We start from the raw sequence: 15,907 nt of genomic DNA, 5'->3' as shown, positions 1-15,907 counted from the left end.
GTGTCGTTCTGGCCGCCCCAGTATGGCTGAATGGCGACCTGACGTGATCTCCGCCGTCCAGCAGCTGGGGAACCATACGTACGATGCCACTTGACGCGTACGCCATGTCCTCGTACGACCTGCGGTGGAACCGCTGCAAGGAGTTCCTGGAGGAGCGTGGAGGTGACCGAGGCGTGACGGAGAGCTTCACCGACAAAGATCAACATGGAGATCCTCCGGGAGAGCGTGGCCACCTAATTTCGCGGCTTCAACCACATGGGGTGAGTTACCACTGCATCACCCATGCCTTCGGTCAGCAGAACGAGAAAAAAGTGTTCCATATCTTTGCATGAGCTAGCAAACTGTCAAAGGTATACGCTTGATATATATATATAATATATATATATATATATCGATATATTATAGAGTATATATATAGATATCTCTCTCTCTCTCGCTCTCTCTCTCTCTCTCGCTCTCTCTCTCTCTCTCTCTCTCTCTTTCTCTTTCTCTCTCTCTCTCTCTCTCTCTCTCTCTCTCTCTCTCTCTCTCTCTCTCTCTCTCTCTCTCTCCTCATTTAAAAAACGTTGGATATGATGACCAATTTTGACCGACTATTTTTAGTGTGACCATGACCGAGAACCATGGTAGAATACCTGAGCGCGCGAGCCTTAAAGTGATGACAAATGCTTTCACGCCATCGCGTTCGATAATACACACAAACACACACCACACACCCAGTATTATATGTTATATATATATATATATATATCATATTATATCTTATACATAGATATGTCTATATTATATACATATATATGTATATATATATATATAATATAGATATATATATATATCTTATACGGCCTGCTGTAGCCGCACGTGGCAGCGGGTGGCGTACGAATGCCTATCATCAGCGCGTTAGTCAGCTCATCGACCCTGACATACACAACGGTGTCTCCCGTTCTCCACACCGAACTTGACCAGCTCGCGAGGCTGCAACGCCGCGGTGCCTCGTGGCAGGAACATCTGTCTGCACTCCGTGCAGACCAGCAGGCAGCCGTTGGGTGGAGCAATTTCGGCCGCGGCTCGAATCGCGTCTCGGCGGCGAGCCGGCGCGTGTCGTGACAGGGCCGACAGCGCACGCGGGCGGGGGCGGGCCGACTGGCGGCTCCTGGCTGACCGGCGGGGGCGGATTCGAGCTGGCCGGTTCTGGCTGACGGGCGGACCCGAGCAGGCCGCTCCTGGCTGACGGGCGGGGACGGGCCCGAGGGTGCCGGTCCTGACTGACGGAGCGGGGGCGGATTCGAGCTGGCCGGTCCTGGCTGACGGGCGGGTCCGAGCTGGCCGGTCTTGACTGACGGGGCGGGGGCAGGGCCGAGCTGGCCGGCCCTGGCTGACGGAGCGGGGCGGATTCGAGCTGGCCGGTCCTGGCTGACGGGCGGTCGAGCTGGCCGTCTTGACTGACGGGGCTGGGGCAGGGCTGGCCGGCCCTGCTGACGGGGCTGGGGCAGGGCCGAGCTACCGGGCCTGACTGACGGGACACGCCAGGGCGCGGCTGGGCGTGGCGGCACTGCGGTCAAGAACCACACCCCGTCCCGGCCGCGGTGAGCGCTGACCCTGCGGCCAGCAAGCTACAGCGGCGGCCACGGGGGCAGCTGGTGAGATGGTCGCCAGCTGAGGCGGGCCTGGAACCGTCCAGGCGGCAAAATGCATCGCAAATCCGGGATCTGAATGCTGTTGTAAAGGATTTTCTGAGATGAGATCCGCCCATGGGATTCAGGCTGGATAGCCTCCAGCTTCCTTAGAAGGCCGCCATGCTCGAGCATGTCACCCTAGCACGCAACAGGCAGGCCGGCCGCTTTCACTCCCAGCGCGTCGACCGCGCTCGGTAGTCGATCACGACAGGTGATGCCAATTATCTGGCGCAACTGGGCCAATCAAAACATACTCCGAGTCATTAGATGGCGGCCTCCGTGCAGGCAGGGTATCAGAAACAACTGCTGTGCACGTACCAGGTGCCGACCCCTGTCCAGTCAGTAACGCGGGGCCAGACGCCGATCTCTGGCGGGACGTTGACCTCTGACCTTTGTGACGTCTGACCTTACTGCCCGTTCCGTACGGTAAGCCGTTTCCGGTCGGCGGCGGTGGCCTCCGACAGACGGGTGGGCAGAGTAGGTGGTATTATCTCGTCACTGGCTTCCCCATTCCTCGAGGAAGATTTCGAAAAACCGGCAGTATGCCGACGGACAGCGCCAGACAATAAGTCGGGTAAGGGGACCTGTGCTGGACTCATGGTGATGGCATCAACGCCGGAAATTGACCAACTTTTCGCTGAGTCAGTCGTTCGCTGATACATGAATGATTTTTCACCTTCCACAAATTAAAAACTTACGTGTCCCATGTTCATAGAATGTGGAGTGCGATCACGCCATTTGTGGTGGATATGGTAGTATTCCAGGGATGGTCTGATCAGGAAACTCACATTTAAAAGGCTTAAACTTACCGCAGTACAGTTGTATAGAATCAAACTACTTTCATCGGCGGGAATCGCTACAAAAGCAATGCTATTGACGTTACTCTTAAGTGCACAGAAGATGCCACGGAGGTTACCTTGGTCACTTTCTCTGTTACTTGTTAAACGGGACTTATAAACAAGTCTGAAAGCGGTCTCATCCCCTTCCCTTATCATTTGTATTCTCCTATGACGATGGTACGAAATTCTGGTCAAAAGACAAGCCACCTGTTAACTAAGAGAGCCATGACTTAGCTCTCACTGTGCTCACAACAGTGCGTGATCAGCTATGTTCACGTAACATCGAAGTGGTCAGCAAACTGCGAAATGACAAGATATTTAACTTGCTTTCACTGTGTTTGATTCTTACGATATGTGCACTAATAACTGTTCGTGTGGCGCTTAACATGATTGCTGTGCCGCGAAAGGAGGAAGCGAACACACACAAGCAACAAGAGATTACCTGGCGGTTCCTGAAAAAGTTTTACGCTCGTGTCATGGAATTCGCCATGACCACATTCTCATGCATTATAAACGTACTCTTAGCCTATAAAACATGTTGCTATGTGACCACATGACACAGCGTGTCACTGTGTGACACCGTGACGCGTGTGTGTGGCACGCAACACGTCCGGCGTCGGCGGCGGCGGCGGCGGGGGGAGGGGCGGGGCGGACGGCGGCGGGGGCGGCGGGGGAGGGCTCGCGCCGCTGGCAGTGGTGCGGCACGCCCCGGTGGAACACCGCCAGCCAGCACCATCCGCCTGACGCGGCGCCTTTTTAAGCGCTTACACTTAACAGCATTTGGACGATGTTGGCGATGAACGCGGCGGCGCCATGGCTGGCCGGCAGCCCCCGGAGCCCCGTCGCCACCTGTCCGGGCCCCCCGCCGACCGCCGCCCCTCAGCGCGCCGCGCCAGCGCTGCCGCGGCTGGTGGAGCAGGGAAGCTGACACCTCATCCGGCATGAAACTGGCAATGCGTTCTCTCCACAACAAGCTTCCATGGCTGCCTTTTAAGCACCAGCCGCTCCAGATTCGTGACTGACAAGTGGTAGTTCAAATTGGTAGCATTTGTGTAGCGAACAGTCGCGTCTAATCGATTCTTGAAGTTGGATGCAAAAATGCTAGATGTTTTCCATTTGTCCACGTTATTTTATTATTTTACAACTTTGCCTTAGCAGCAAAAGTAAGGCAGTAATAAACTAAGTTATAACAGAGCAACGAACCACAAAAGAAGTGAAAGTTCATCAGTGCGTTGCATTTTTAGAAGAAAAAGGGCCTTCTGTTACTAAGCAGTTTCGTTCGCACCAGAAAACGGAGTAACGGAGCACGAACCATGCCCACGTACGGCTCCTTTTTGACTAAGCCTTCACGGCCGGAGGATCTGTGATTGCAGACAGGCGTCCTCAAAAACGAGATGGGGCCCGGCCGGTCGGGCTGCCTAAGTCACAAAATGACCGGTTATTTTAATTAGTCTAATTAAATCGACTAGTTTTAGCTAAATTTAATTCTCCCGCAGAAATACAAGCTGTCATTTAAGCCGATGCAGAGGGGTAGTTTCGCAGCATGAGTTTTGGGGAGGGCCTGAGCAGTGAAAAATACGCAGCATACCCCTGCGGCCCGAAAGACGCGAGCAAACGGATTGTATCAGGACTTGAATTATTTTCTTCTCAAAGTACTGGGTGGGGTGCGAGGAGAAGGCTGGATCCCTGAATGGAAAACCAAACCCCTGGACCGATGGAATTATTATATAATATTTGACTACCTCCATTCCGGGACGTCATGGCAGTGTAGACACACCGCAGACGCAGTATCGCCTAAAAGCTTGACACCATTGTTTTGTGTCTTCGGATGTGCTTTCCACTGACATTTGGAACATCTGTTTACCGACGGTCAAGTGACAGGTGCACTGACGGTTCAGTGACAGGTCAGGGTCCTGTCTGACGTTTGGCGTGGCGGCCAGGTTCCTGTTTCCCATCTCGTACCTGGACGGAGTGGGCACCGGCCTCTCGCTGCTCGTCGGCTACATGAAGTTCAACAACGAGGCCGACTACCGCACCCTGCTCCTGAGGTCAGTGTACAGCACAGCACGCGCAGCGGAAGCCAGTGCCGCCGGCCCGCGAGCAGTGCCGTCGCCACGCCATGCTTGTTCAACTGTACAGAAGGGCGTAACGCAGAAGCGTTGGCTCATTAGGCAGCCAACGCGCGGTCACGCGGCCGCCGCGGCGACTGCGGCGACCGCGGCGACCAACGACGACCGCGGCGACCAACGGTGACCAACGGCGACCACGGCAACCAACGGCGACCAACGGCGACCGCGGCAACACGCTCGTACTGTGTGCACCGCCGCTGTCGCGTACGTCTGCGCCGACTGACCGGTTTCGCTAGTCTGTCAGCATCGCCGCGGTGTCCGAACAGTGCGAGAACCGGTGTCCGGGATCGTGGCCGGGTGAGATCAGCGCCGCGCCGCCGTGTCCGCGTGACCCGTAGCCGCCGCTCTCCTCGACACAGCTGACCACGCCGCGATCTGGGCCGGTTTCTGCATGACGGTACCACGCTGTGGTGGCTACCGAGACGGCACCCGGGCTCACCACGGGTGCCAGCCATCGGGAACAAGTCATGGCCCAGCTCACGGCTGGCCGTGTCTATGCTTGGCCATATTATTTGAGCCGCGTACTGCGGTACGTGCTGTATGTTCACCGAGCGATAGCTGATGCTTGAACGAGTTGAGTTGAGGACTCTGGGACTGGTCCTCTGGGACTGACACTCTGGGACTGACTGGCTCTGGGACTGGTCCCCTGTATGTCTCACCGGTGCGGGTGCTGACTGCCAACAGTCCGTTGTATGTCCCGCCGGTGAGGGCACTGACTGCCAAGAGTCCGCTGTATGTCTCACCGGTGCGGGCACTGACTGCCAAGAGTCCACTGCATGTCCCGCCGGTGCGGGCACTGGCTCTCGGATGTCCGCTGTATGTCCCGCCGGTGTGGGTGCCGATCGCCATGCTTCCCCGCCCCCCCAGGCTGCAGGAGTTCCCGCGGCAGGCGGCGGAGCTGGAGGAGCTGATGCGGGAAGGCATCAGCCAGGAGAGGACGCTCCACAACGTATCCATGGTGAGTGGAAGGGCCGGCGCGCCAACGCCAGCCCACGCACACCTCGCCGCCGCCGGTGCGTCGCGCCAGCGGCAGCGTCTGCGAACGGGTTCCCCGGCGGAGTGATGCCGGGAAGACTCTGCCAAAACGAAAAACCCTTGCAGTGCCCTGGGACGGCAACTGAAATATGTTTGAGACTATAAAGGGATGTCCCGTCATATCATACGCTATATACCATGCATCATATCAGACATATGAGATATAGAGAGATAGTAGGATGGGTGGTACAAGGTGGGAACACGTCATGTCGGACGACGGATTCTTAACGGTACCTTACATAGATGAGCACTTACTTTGGAAAACCAAACACATCGTTAGGCAATCAAAGCTGCGCTTACGGATAGATTGGAAGAGCGACAATTAGTTAAAAGGGTTTCTGGTGAAGTTGTCTTCATAGAAGCCTAAGTGCCCGGGTGGAAATAAATGTCATTTATGTAAGCTTGGGTTTCAAGGGGTTTGCACACAAAATAATATGGTTTACAGAATTGAGTGCGAACCGTATGAACAACATGGAAGGGACATAGTCTATGTCGGAAGGTCCATGCGCCCTATTCGTCTGAGGTATGAGAAACACCTGCCAGACGCTAAAAACAAACGAGACAAAAAAACAACTAAAAACTGAAAACAAACCAAATACCCCTTTAAGACAGAAGTATTAGTCTTATTCCTCGGAAGAACCAGGAGAACGGAGATAAAGTTAAGTTGACATTTCGGCAACATGCGTTTCTCGAAACAATAACGGAAGTTAATCATTATTTTCCTTTTTGGACTGTCCTGTGGTCTGTAGATGACTTTGAGCTCTAAAAGTGGCATAGCGTACGTGCCTCACTGGATTTCAATAGAGATTCAATAGCGATAAATTTCAATAGAGATTCAGTAGCGATTTCAATTTATAGCCTCACTCACTGGAAGACTTCAACGTACAGGGCTCATCATGGCTGATTATACAAGCGTGATAAGTGCCTTGATATGTGGTGCGTGTTGCCTCAAAATCGTTAACATGTATGATTGATGCATGACGCGTGATGTGCGATGTCTGTTTAAGTGAAATCGTAGAAGCAATTTTTCAGGAATTCACTTCTGCAATTTTTACTAGAAAAGCATGTTGCCGAAATATCAACCTACCTATATTTCCGTTCTCCTGGTTTTTCCGAAGAATAAGGCTAAAACTACTGTCTTATCTGTGTAACTAATGTTCCTCGCTAATGCACTGAACAACTTACAAATACCCCTTTCGGTAACTATTTTTGGGCAATGCACGCTCAGGCTGAAATCCATTGAGGTATGTACCCTATGCCACTTTTAGAGATCAAAGTCATCAACGGAGCACAGAACCATCCAAAGAGGAAAATAAGCAAATCATTTCTTATAAAAAGTCGACGACAAAACCTTAACGTACAGGGCTCATCATGGCTGATTATACAAGCGTGATAAGTGCCTTGATATGTGATGTGTGTTAGCTTAAATTCGTTTGGATGTATGACTGATACATGATGCGTGATGTGCGATGTCTGTTTAATTGAAATCGTTTGCATGCATAACTGATGCGTGATGTGTGGTGCCTGTTTACTTGAAACCACTTACATGTTTGAATGGAGGGTGATGCGTGATGCCTGTTAACTTGAATTAATTTACATGCACACGTATTTTTGCGCGTATTCTAGTTCTTCGTTGGATATACACTATATCGTAGTAACGACTGGCCATTGTTCCTTGTTTAATCCCCTGAATTTTGGTGGCCTATAAAAACTGTGGCGAACTGTTTCCAAAAAAGCCTGCAAAATCGAGTAGGATCATCGGTAGGCAATTTTGAAATTACTTCCGCTATTCGTTTTGATAAAGGTATGCTACCAAAATGTCGTTCTAATTAACGCATCTTTATCTCGATTCATCTGGTTTTCTACGGATAACAAGGTTATTACTACAATCTCATCGATATGCATAATGTTCCTCGCAAATGTACTTAACGACTTAGGTAACTACAGACTCATCGTTATTGAAGTGCGATCCAGCCAGTCCTGAGAAAAATGAGAACGGGGTGCCTTTGATTCGCCTCCTTCCACCGATCACCCTTGGGCTTAATGTTCAGCAAACCAGCACTCAGTGTTCCACAATACACGATGGCATGCATCGGTAAGCCATCTTACAAAACAGGTGCCTCATTGCGTAAGGCGTTAACAGAATCGAGTAAATCACGTCTAAAAAGGCTGCTTCAGTATACTTATCATGATGCCACTATTATTACGGCCCTAACGCTAAATGCATTCATAATGGCCCAGCAAGCATTCCCCATTAGCGGAGATGATATCTATATGGCTGCAAAACCAGCAATGTCTCGTCCTCTCGCACTTCTAGCGGTCTGTTTTTAGAAGCCTGTTTTTGGCGCGTTCAAAAGGATGGTCCGCGGCTGTAAGTGAAAGTTCCCCGCCTCAGGTGCATCACTCCCACATCGGATTGCGAACCATGACTGGCTAGACTTCTGAGTAACGGCGTTAGTCAGGCATGAAGAATGGCAGTGATATCACCGTGGTGACCGCAGCGTATCCTATCATGTGGTGATGATGCCAGGGCTGCATGCATGAAGCGTCACGACTATTTCTAGATGCATGCATCCGTTCACATGTTCTGATTATAACCCCAGAGAAAAACGGCAGCGAAAGATTGTCGTTGCGCGCAAAAAGGTCTGTAAACCGTGACAAGCAGACAATTTCAAACTACTCATTGCAAACCCTTTCGGCGCGCTTTACCCCAACAGCACAACCGCATAGACAACGCCAACGAATTTGCTGACTCAATTACTACTTGCTATAACTGTAAACTGCGACCACTCGACGTCGGCTCGAGGTTTTCCTGTGTCCACTGTCACGACGTCGTTAGCATCACCGCAGCAATTATACATCTTTCTCCTCTTCCTCCTATACTGAAACGCCAGCTCCGGACCACTCCCACTGTAACTCGTCATGTCATGTCGTATTGTCATGTCGTATCGGCACAGTCATGGTCCGTATTGATATCTAACCTTGCAGTTAAATCGGACTGCCGTGTCATCATAGAAGCATAGCTCTCCTGAAGCATAGAAGCATAGAAGCATAGAAGCATAGAAGCCCTGCTCTCCCTCTCTCATCTTTATACTCATTCGCCCCCCTTCCTTCCTCTCTTTCTCCCCCCCCCCCTCTTGCTCTCCATCGCTGTCGATGTAACGTCATCTCCACCGCACACCACCATCGCCCGGCTTGACGAGCACGGGTTGACTCCCCGATCGGCCGGCAGAGCTCAGTGCCGGAGCAATTTCGGGCGCTGGACGTACCCGTGGAGGAGTCCACCTTCTACGAGCCGTTCCTGAACATGCCGGACTCCATCAGCGCTGATGTTCAGCAAGAGCTGCGGCAGGAGGCCAAGAGGGTGATCATGGAGGACGTCATACAGACCTACAAGAACCTTGGTAAGACAGTGGAAGAGGGGGCGGCACCGTGCGCGGAATGCCGGGAGTCCGCGTGGTTTCCAGGCACGCGTATACACCAAGACGGACACTGGGGGGCCGTGGCGCACCGTGACACGTCTGACATGAGGTACGCATTTGCGTGCTGGGACCAAAGAGCATATCACCTGTGACGGACGTTCCTGGTTTGTTTCTTGGTGTCCTTGCGGTGCTGAAATCCGTTCCAGTGTTCCGGCCCAGAATGTCTATGGCCGCGTTACGGTAGCCTATGCCACCTCAGTGGCGTGTTTCAGTGGCCTGTAACACTTCAGTGGCGCATCACGGCGGCCTGTGACACTTCAGCGGTGTGTCACATGTGACACTTCAACGGTGTGTCACGCATGACACTTCAACGGTGTGTCCCATGCGACACTTCGATGGCGTGTCACATACGACACTTCATCAGTGTGTCGCATGTGACACTTCAACGGTGTGTCACGCGTGACACTTCAACGGTGTGTCACGCGTGACACTTCACCAGTGTGTCTCATGTGACACATCAACGGTGTCCCATGTGACACTTTAACGGCGTGTCACATACGACACTTCAACGGTGTGTCACATGTGACGCGCCTCATCTGTGTGCGGCCCGAAAACCCATATGCCATCGGCATAATCGTAAATATGTGTCTTCACATGCGATGTCACCAATGATGTGCCACTCGCGGCCCGTATATCATGATCGAATGGGACATGCCATTTAGTCGTCCTGCTCTTGGTTTGCCACATGCGATTTTCGCTCAGGCGCCAGGCAAACGATAGGCGCCGTTGACGCTCCGCTCCAGCGACGGGCATTCACACACCAATACAGATTGCTTGAAGGTCCATAATGAGCCCGACAGCACGGTGTATTACCAGCTCACGCAAGTTGGTTATTTTTTTAGGAAGCCAGGAATCGTTTCATTGTGCGATCTGTGTAAAAATACACTTTCCCTGATCGACGCCCATAAAAACCAGTTGTATGAAACAGACTCAGACTACGAAGTAATTCCCAACCGATGCAGAATAATGCGAATAATATCACGTGCCGCTGACATCGTTCGACTCAACCCTTGCAGAGAAATTGGGGTGATTAAGACCACGTCACGGTCACGATACGCGATTTCAGCCGACTTCATCGAGACCGAGTACCTACCGAACACGCGGCCGGCCATAGCAGCGACATCTCTGCCCAACGGCGAGAACTACTACCGGGAATGTCTCCGGTTCCACACCTCGTCGGAACTCACGGCTGATCACATCCACGAGATCGGGCTGGAGGAAGTGAAAAGGATTGAGGGTGACATGAAAAAGGTCAGTTGATCGCCAGACCAGTACGCACTTGATAAAACAAACGAGGTTTGTCGAATGCGGTGTCATGTCTGGCATTTCCTTCACCTTTGAAGGCGCATCTGCCTGTCGTTTTGCTCAGACACCAGCGCATGAGTGGTGTTTTCTACCCAGCCTGTTGCTAAACTAAAGGGCCGCGACACACCCTGATGTCAGCAGACAAGTAAACGTCACGCCTCGATCTCAGTACGGTGGCCGCGAGCGCCGGCTGACAGCGCTCGGTCATGACCTGTGACCGCCAGGTCGTCGACGAGCTCGGCTTCGGGGACATGACGGTGCAGGAGTTCTCCGAGAAGCTGCGCACCGACAAGAGCAACTACTACGAGTCATCCGAGGAGCTCATCGCCGGCTTCACCAAGATCATCCGGGACAAGATCCGACCCAAGATGATGAAGGTCGTGCTCGAGATGCCCAAGACGGCCATCATGTAAGCGCCGCGTGCTTCTGTCGCGGCGTCGCCACCGACCTTGATGCAGCTAAGGAATAATTAGTGCAACTCGTAGCTACCTATTGTTGTCCTTGTTGTTTCTAACGGCGGGTAACACGTCTGCGACTGCAACCTATCTGCACGTCATTCATTTTCTGACATATCGACTGCAGACGGTCTTCCAAAATTTGGAGATATTTTTCGACATTTGCCAAGCCTAGGAAGCTCAAATGCACATTTACAGCCGGTCAGAGGTAAACTGCGAGAATGTGCACTGGACGGATCAATCGCCTGTATTCGCTACCTCTCGCCGTCAGCTGCTCAGTATCTGAGCTCGGCCGGAATGGGCCAGCCTTCCTCTGATCCTTGACACAGTGCATAACGCAGCCTGACACTGCCCGACACTGTTGATATGACCGACACGGCTGATACGGCTGACACCGCCCGAATCTGCTGAAACTGCCTGACATTGCTGACATGGCTGACACTGACACTGCTGGCACTGCACACCGCAGAGTGGACGTACTGCCGGACAATCAGAAGGACGGCATTTCGGCCTCCTACAACATCCCCGCCTTCGACGGCTCCCGTCCCGGCAAGTTCAAGATCAACAAGTACATCTTCGACGAACAGTGAGTAGCGCCGCCGCCGATCGCGCCTCGCTCGATTTGAGCTCGGACGCCGGCAGAAGCCTGTCGTACGAGTACGATGGGCTTCTGAACTGCAGAGCTCCTGAGCTAAACTGCAGTGCTCCTGCGCTGACATGCAGAGCTCCTGAGCTGAATTGCAGAGCTCCTGAGTTAACCTGCAGAGTTCCTGACCTGAACTGCGGAGCTCCTGAGCTGAACTGCAGAGCTCCTGAGCTGACCTGCACGTGCACAAGACAGCAATATTTGAAGTTATGTCGGTGTATGTAGTTACGATAAATATTATTAGTGTAGGTTCAGGGACAGCCAGGTCTTCGATAAGGAGCGGACTTCGCCGCGCTGAGCCCGAAGGGTATCAGTTTACAGCGATGCGAGAGCCTTCTCTGACGGGTTGTTGGTCGTTGCTGTGAGCGTCCTGTGCCTCGCCGCCTCGCGCACCCGGGTCTGGTTTCTTTTGGTCTGGTTCTGTTTAGGGCCCTTTCCGCCAGTGCTGACCATCGGGGCTATGGGTTGAAGGAGAGGGGATAACAGTGGGGCGAATCTGCACCCACCTAGGGTCGATGCGTCGAGATTTAGCCTGCATAGGTACCTCTATACAGGGTATGCGCTCTACACGCGGTGGACGGGGGAGACCTCTATACGGCGTGGACGGGATCCCCGCCAGGACTTCTGCCCACTCATGGCTGGTGCATACACTGGTGCCCAGGACAAACAGAACGTCGCGAGGATGCGGGAGCCTGTGTCTGGTCGCCCATTGGGATATTCTGACGGGTCCTGTGTGGCGCAGGCCCAAGTACGAGATGACGGCCCTGTCGGCCCACGAGGCCAACCCGGGACACCACTACTACTTCTCCTACCTGGTGGAGAAGAAAGGTATGTCCCTGGTGAAGAAGAAAGGTATGTCCTAGTGGACAAGAAAGCTATGTCCGTGGTGGAGGAGAAAGGTATGTCCCTAGTGGAGAAGAAAGGTATGTCCCTGGTGGAGAAGAAAGGTATGTCCCTGGTGAGAAGAAAGGTATATGGGCTGCCTGCTGCACGGCCTTGTCTGGCACGCGTGCTGGCAGGAGGGTATGGGGGGGGGGGGGGGACTGAGATCGGACTGCTAGGGCATGACAAGCCCACGAAGGCGCGAACCAAACACCAATAATCCCGCCTGAAGGCCGGGCATAAACACGATCAGCGTGCGTGCCTCAGGATCGGCGTTGGCAGAGCCACGCACGACTATCTCGCAGAACGCTTGTTCAGCTGATAGGTGGCTTTGTTTTACTCGGCTGCATCCGGTGAACGCTGCGCTCATTTTGCAAAGAGGTTCTTCATTCGTGTCACGTTCATGATCGACGTGCGCCATGGTCCAAACCGTCATCTGCATCGCTGTCCTTGTACATCATCTTCGGCCCTTTCCTATTTGCGCAATCCTGGGTTAGACCTTTTCTACCGGCGATGGCGGGTATTCTTTTTGGTGATGGATCCTCAATTATCATGGGCAGACGTTTTCTACTGGCTTAAGCGGACAGTCTACTTGACAATAAATCATTGATTATCGGCTCCGCTTCATAAAGTCGATTATTTCAAATAAGATAAATTGATCACCCGTGACCAGTAAATGGAGGTCACCGAGCGGCTTAGTCGTTCGAAGAATTTGGCTTTAGGTGGAGAAGCTTAGTGTCATCTTCCTTGATGGGAAAGCTCTCCCGGTCCCGAGTTCTACCAAGGCGTGGCATAGGCTCATAGGCCCCGCATAGGCCACGCATTGGCCCGTAGGCCCCTGCAGTTACACCTGCCGATCAGCGACAGTAACCATTATGACCCCATGTAACAAGACGCGGCCAGCGCGCGGACGTCACTCCCGTGTGATGGTTTTCGTCACTCCCGTGTGATGGTTTTCGTCACTCCCTCCCATGGATGGTTTCGTCACTCCCGTCACTCCCGTGTGACGTCACTCCCGTGTGATGGTTTTCGCCCGCGCGTTCTCGTCTCGCCCGATCCGCGCTCTCGATCCGCGGCTCGCATCAGGTCGACAGCCGACGCGGACCTGATCGTTCCACTTTCCTCCCGCTCTCTCCTCAGATCACGAGCTGGTCTGACCTGACCTGACCGTACCGTCTCTCTGCTGACTGACCTGACCTCACCAGGACTGCCGGACTTCCGTCAGGGCGGCAACAACGGCCCGGCCTACTCGGAGGCGCCGTCCGGCTTTCCGCTCAGGTCACGAGCTGGTCTGACCTGACCTGACCTAGACCTGATCTGACCTGAGCTTACCATCTCTCTGCTGACTGACCTGACCTCGCCAGGACTGCCGGACTTCCGTCGGGCCGGTAACGACGGGCCGGCCTACTCGGAGGCGCCGTCCGGCTTTCCGCTGAACGCCGCCATCGTCGAGGGCTGGGCGCTCTACTCAGAGTACCTCGGCCACGAAATGGGGCTTTACGAGGACCCTTACGACAGGTGAGTGTAGGGGCAGCCATGCCAGCAGTATTCCTAAACCATCGGCAGTTAAACGCCGCCAGGTCGAATTGAGCAATTCGAAAGGAGCTCATGGGTACTGTTGATGATGGCTGGAGGACTCCATTTTCGATGTGATCTTTCTTGCAGGCAATAACCTCAGAATGGTCTCTGTCTGGGACCGTCCTTATATCGTTCGCAGCAGGAACGTTACCTGAATGTCTAGACTGACACGGGACCCACGCGGCCCACATTCAGGTACGGCCGGTACAGCCAGGAGATTTTCCGTGCGTGCCGCCTAGTGGTAGACACCGGAATTCACGCCTTCAACTGGACCCAAGAGATGGCGGTAGAGTACATGCTGAATCACACCGCATCGTCGCGGGTGCAAATTGAGGTGAGTAGAGCCACATCTGACCGCGGCCCGCACGCCATTCATCACTGCATGCACGCATGCTTCATTAACGCCAGATCTAAGTCAGCAGGCACCGTGCATTACGGCTCCACTTTGTAACTGTCCGTAACATGCAGTCCGCGTGTGTGCATAAGTAAAAGCGGCTTAACGACTTCGCCCGCGCGCTCGCGTGTCTGGCGAGCAGCCAGTGACGGCCTGCGCAGTGGCGCGGCTGCAGCGTTTGGCTCCTGTTCAGCCGCCGGCCTGGAACCGGGCTGCGCACTCTCAGCGCCGGCCGTGCGCCGCCGGCCCGTGCTTGCTGTCTCAGAGGCCCTGAGTCACGTTTGGTAATGAGTATCCGCGAATAGCCATGACATGGCTTAATGAGGATGTCAGCTGCCATGAATAGCTTTACTGTGCTAATGCAGCCGAGCGGACTATATTGGGCAAACAGAAAGTATTACGAATACACAGTTGTCACTTGTAGGCCTACAACTGACGACGCCCCATACATACGATCTTCACATTACGGCGAACACCCGCATCGGCACATTCCGCCAATCCGGTGGTCGGCGGCCGACGTGAAGAACCGGGTGCAACGAACCTTGTGCAAATTCCAATCCCTCGTACTCATCTCGATTTTCACAGACATCTTGAAACACGTCCGGTACACGTTCTTACTTCACGTCCCGGGGCGGGCACCGCCCCTCCGGCATATCCGCCCCCCCCCCCCCCGACCCCAGCGTCCCTGCTCACTCCCCCGCCCTCCCACAGAACGAGGTGCGCCGCTACATCACGTGGCCGGGTCAGGCGACCGGCTACAAGATCGGCGAGCTGCGGCTGAAGGAGCTGCGCGCCAGCGCTGAGCGCGAGCTCGGGGATCGCTTCGACCGGCGCGTGTTCCACAAGGTGGTGCTGGACTGCGCCGGCCCTCTGGCCGTCATCGACCAGTGCGTGCAGCGCTACATCGCCGCCGACGGCGTGTGGGACGCCTGGGGCGAGCGGACCGAGCCCGACGCGCCGACGGCGGGAGCGGCGGCCGGCGCGGCGACCACCGCGCTGCTGCTGGCGGCCGGCCTCCTCCCGCGGCTGCTCTGAGCAGAGCCGGTCCGGCCGGCGCCCGAGGGTTGTGAAGGGGGGAGGGGGGGGGGGGGGACGAGGCGGGCGTGGCGGCAGCTCACGGCCGGAGCTCGAGCTCGTGTGCCGCACATGATGATGTGACCGGGGCAACGAGCAGGTCGTGAGGTGACCCGAGCAGGGGCGGGTGATGTGACGGCAGATGTGTCGGCGGGACAGACGCAGCTTCTGCTGCCGCCTGACGGCGACCGAACTGGCGCGAGACGTCAGCGACCGCCTCTCATTCGGGCCAGCCCCCTCCCCGCCCCGCTGCGGGACAGAACGACAGGCGCGAGCGCGATCGCCTGGGCGAGTGTTTTTGTTGGTGGGTCGCGAGAATACACACGAGTGAGGCGGCGCGGGTGTGTGGCCTCAGGCGGCGTCAGCGGACGCGGGGAGGTCCGCTCGTCCGTCAGTCAGCCTGCTCTCGCGC

The 15,907-nt window shown here is 54.5% G+C and overlaps 1 protein-coding gene across 1 annotated transcript; it reads left to right on the top strand.

Moving 5' to 3' along the window:
- Positions 1-242: 242 nt before the first annotated feature.
- Positions 243-15,607, top strand: LOC119094401 (uncharacterized). The gene is made up of 12 exons (XM_037217462.1): positions 243-260; positions 4,456-4,563; positions 5,512-5,602; positions 8,912-9,083; positions 10,228-10,412; positions 10,691-10,875; positions 11,391-11,507; positions 12,310-12,395; positions 13,814-13,967; positions 14,223-14,361; positions 15,133-15,393; positions 15,596-15,607. Exons 1-12 carry the CDS (start codon positions 256-258, stop codon positions 15,605-15,607), a joined length of 1,515 nt encoding a protein of 504 aa, XP_037073357.1. The 5' UTR covers positions 243-255.
- Positions 15,608-15,907: the final 300 nt, after the last annotated feature.

Source organism: Pollicipes pollicipes, unplaced genomic scaffold (genome assembly GCF_011947565.3).
Source record: "Pollicipes pollicipes isolate AB1234 unplaced genomic scaffold, Ppol_2.1 Scaffold_4002;HRSCAF=4701_pilon_pilon_pilon, whole genome shotgun sequence".
NCBI classification, from domain to species: domain Eukaryota; kingdom Metazoa; phylum Arthropoda; class Thecostraca; order Pollicipedomorpha; family Pollicipedidae; genus Pollicipes; species Pollicipes pollicipes.
This window is presented reverse-complemented; position numbering and strand designations above follow the sequence as displayed.

What these genes read in the sequence shown, in the direction of transcription:
- LOC119094401 (XM_037217462.1), top strand. An exon ending in ATGCCCAAGACGGCCATCAT is followed by an intron (nt 10,876 to 11,390) that starts GTAAGCGCCGCG and finishes TGCACACCGCAG; the next exon opens with AGTGGACGTACTGCCGGACA. An exon ending in CGTCGCGGGTGCAAATTGAG is followed by an intron (nt 14,362 to 15,132) that starts GTGAGTAGAGCC and finishes GCCCTCCCACAG; the next exon opens with AACGAGGTGCGCCGCTACAT.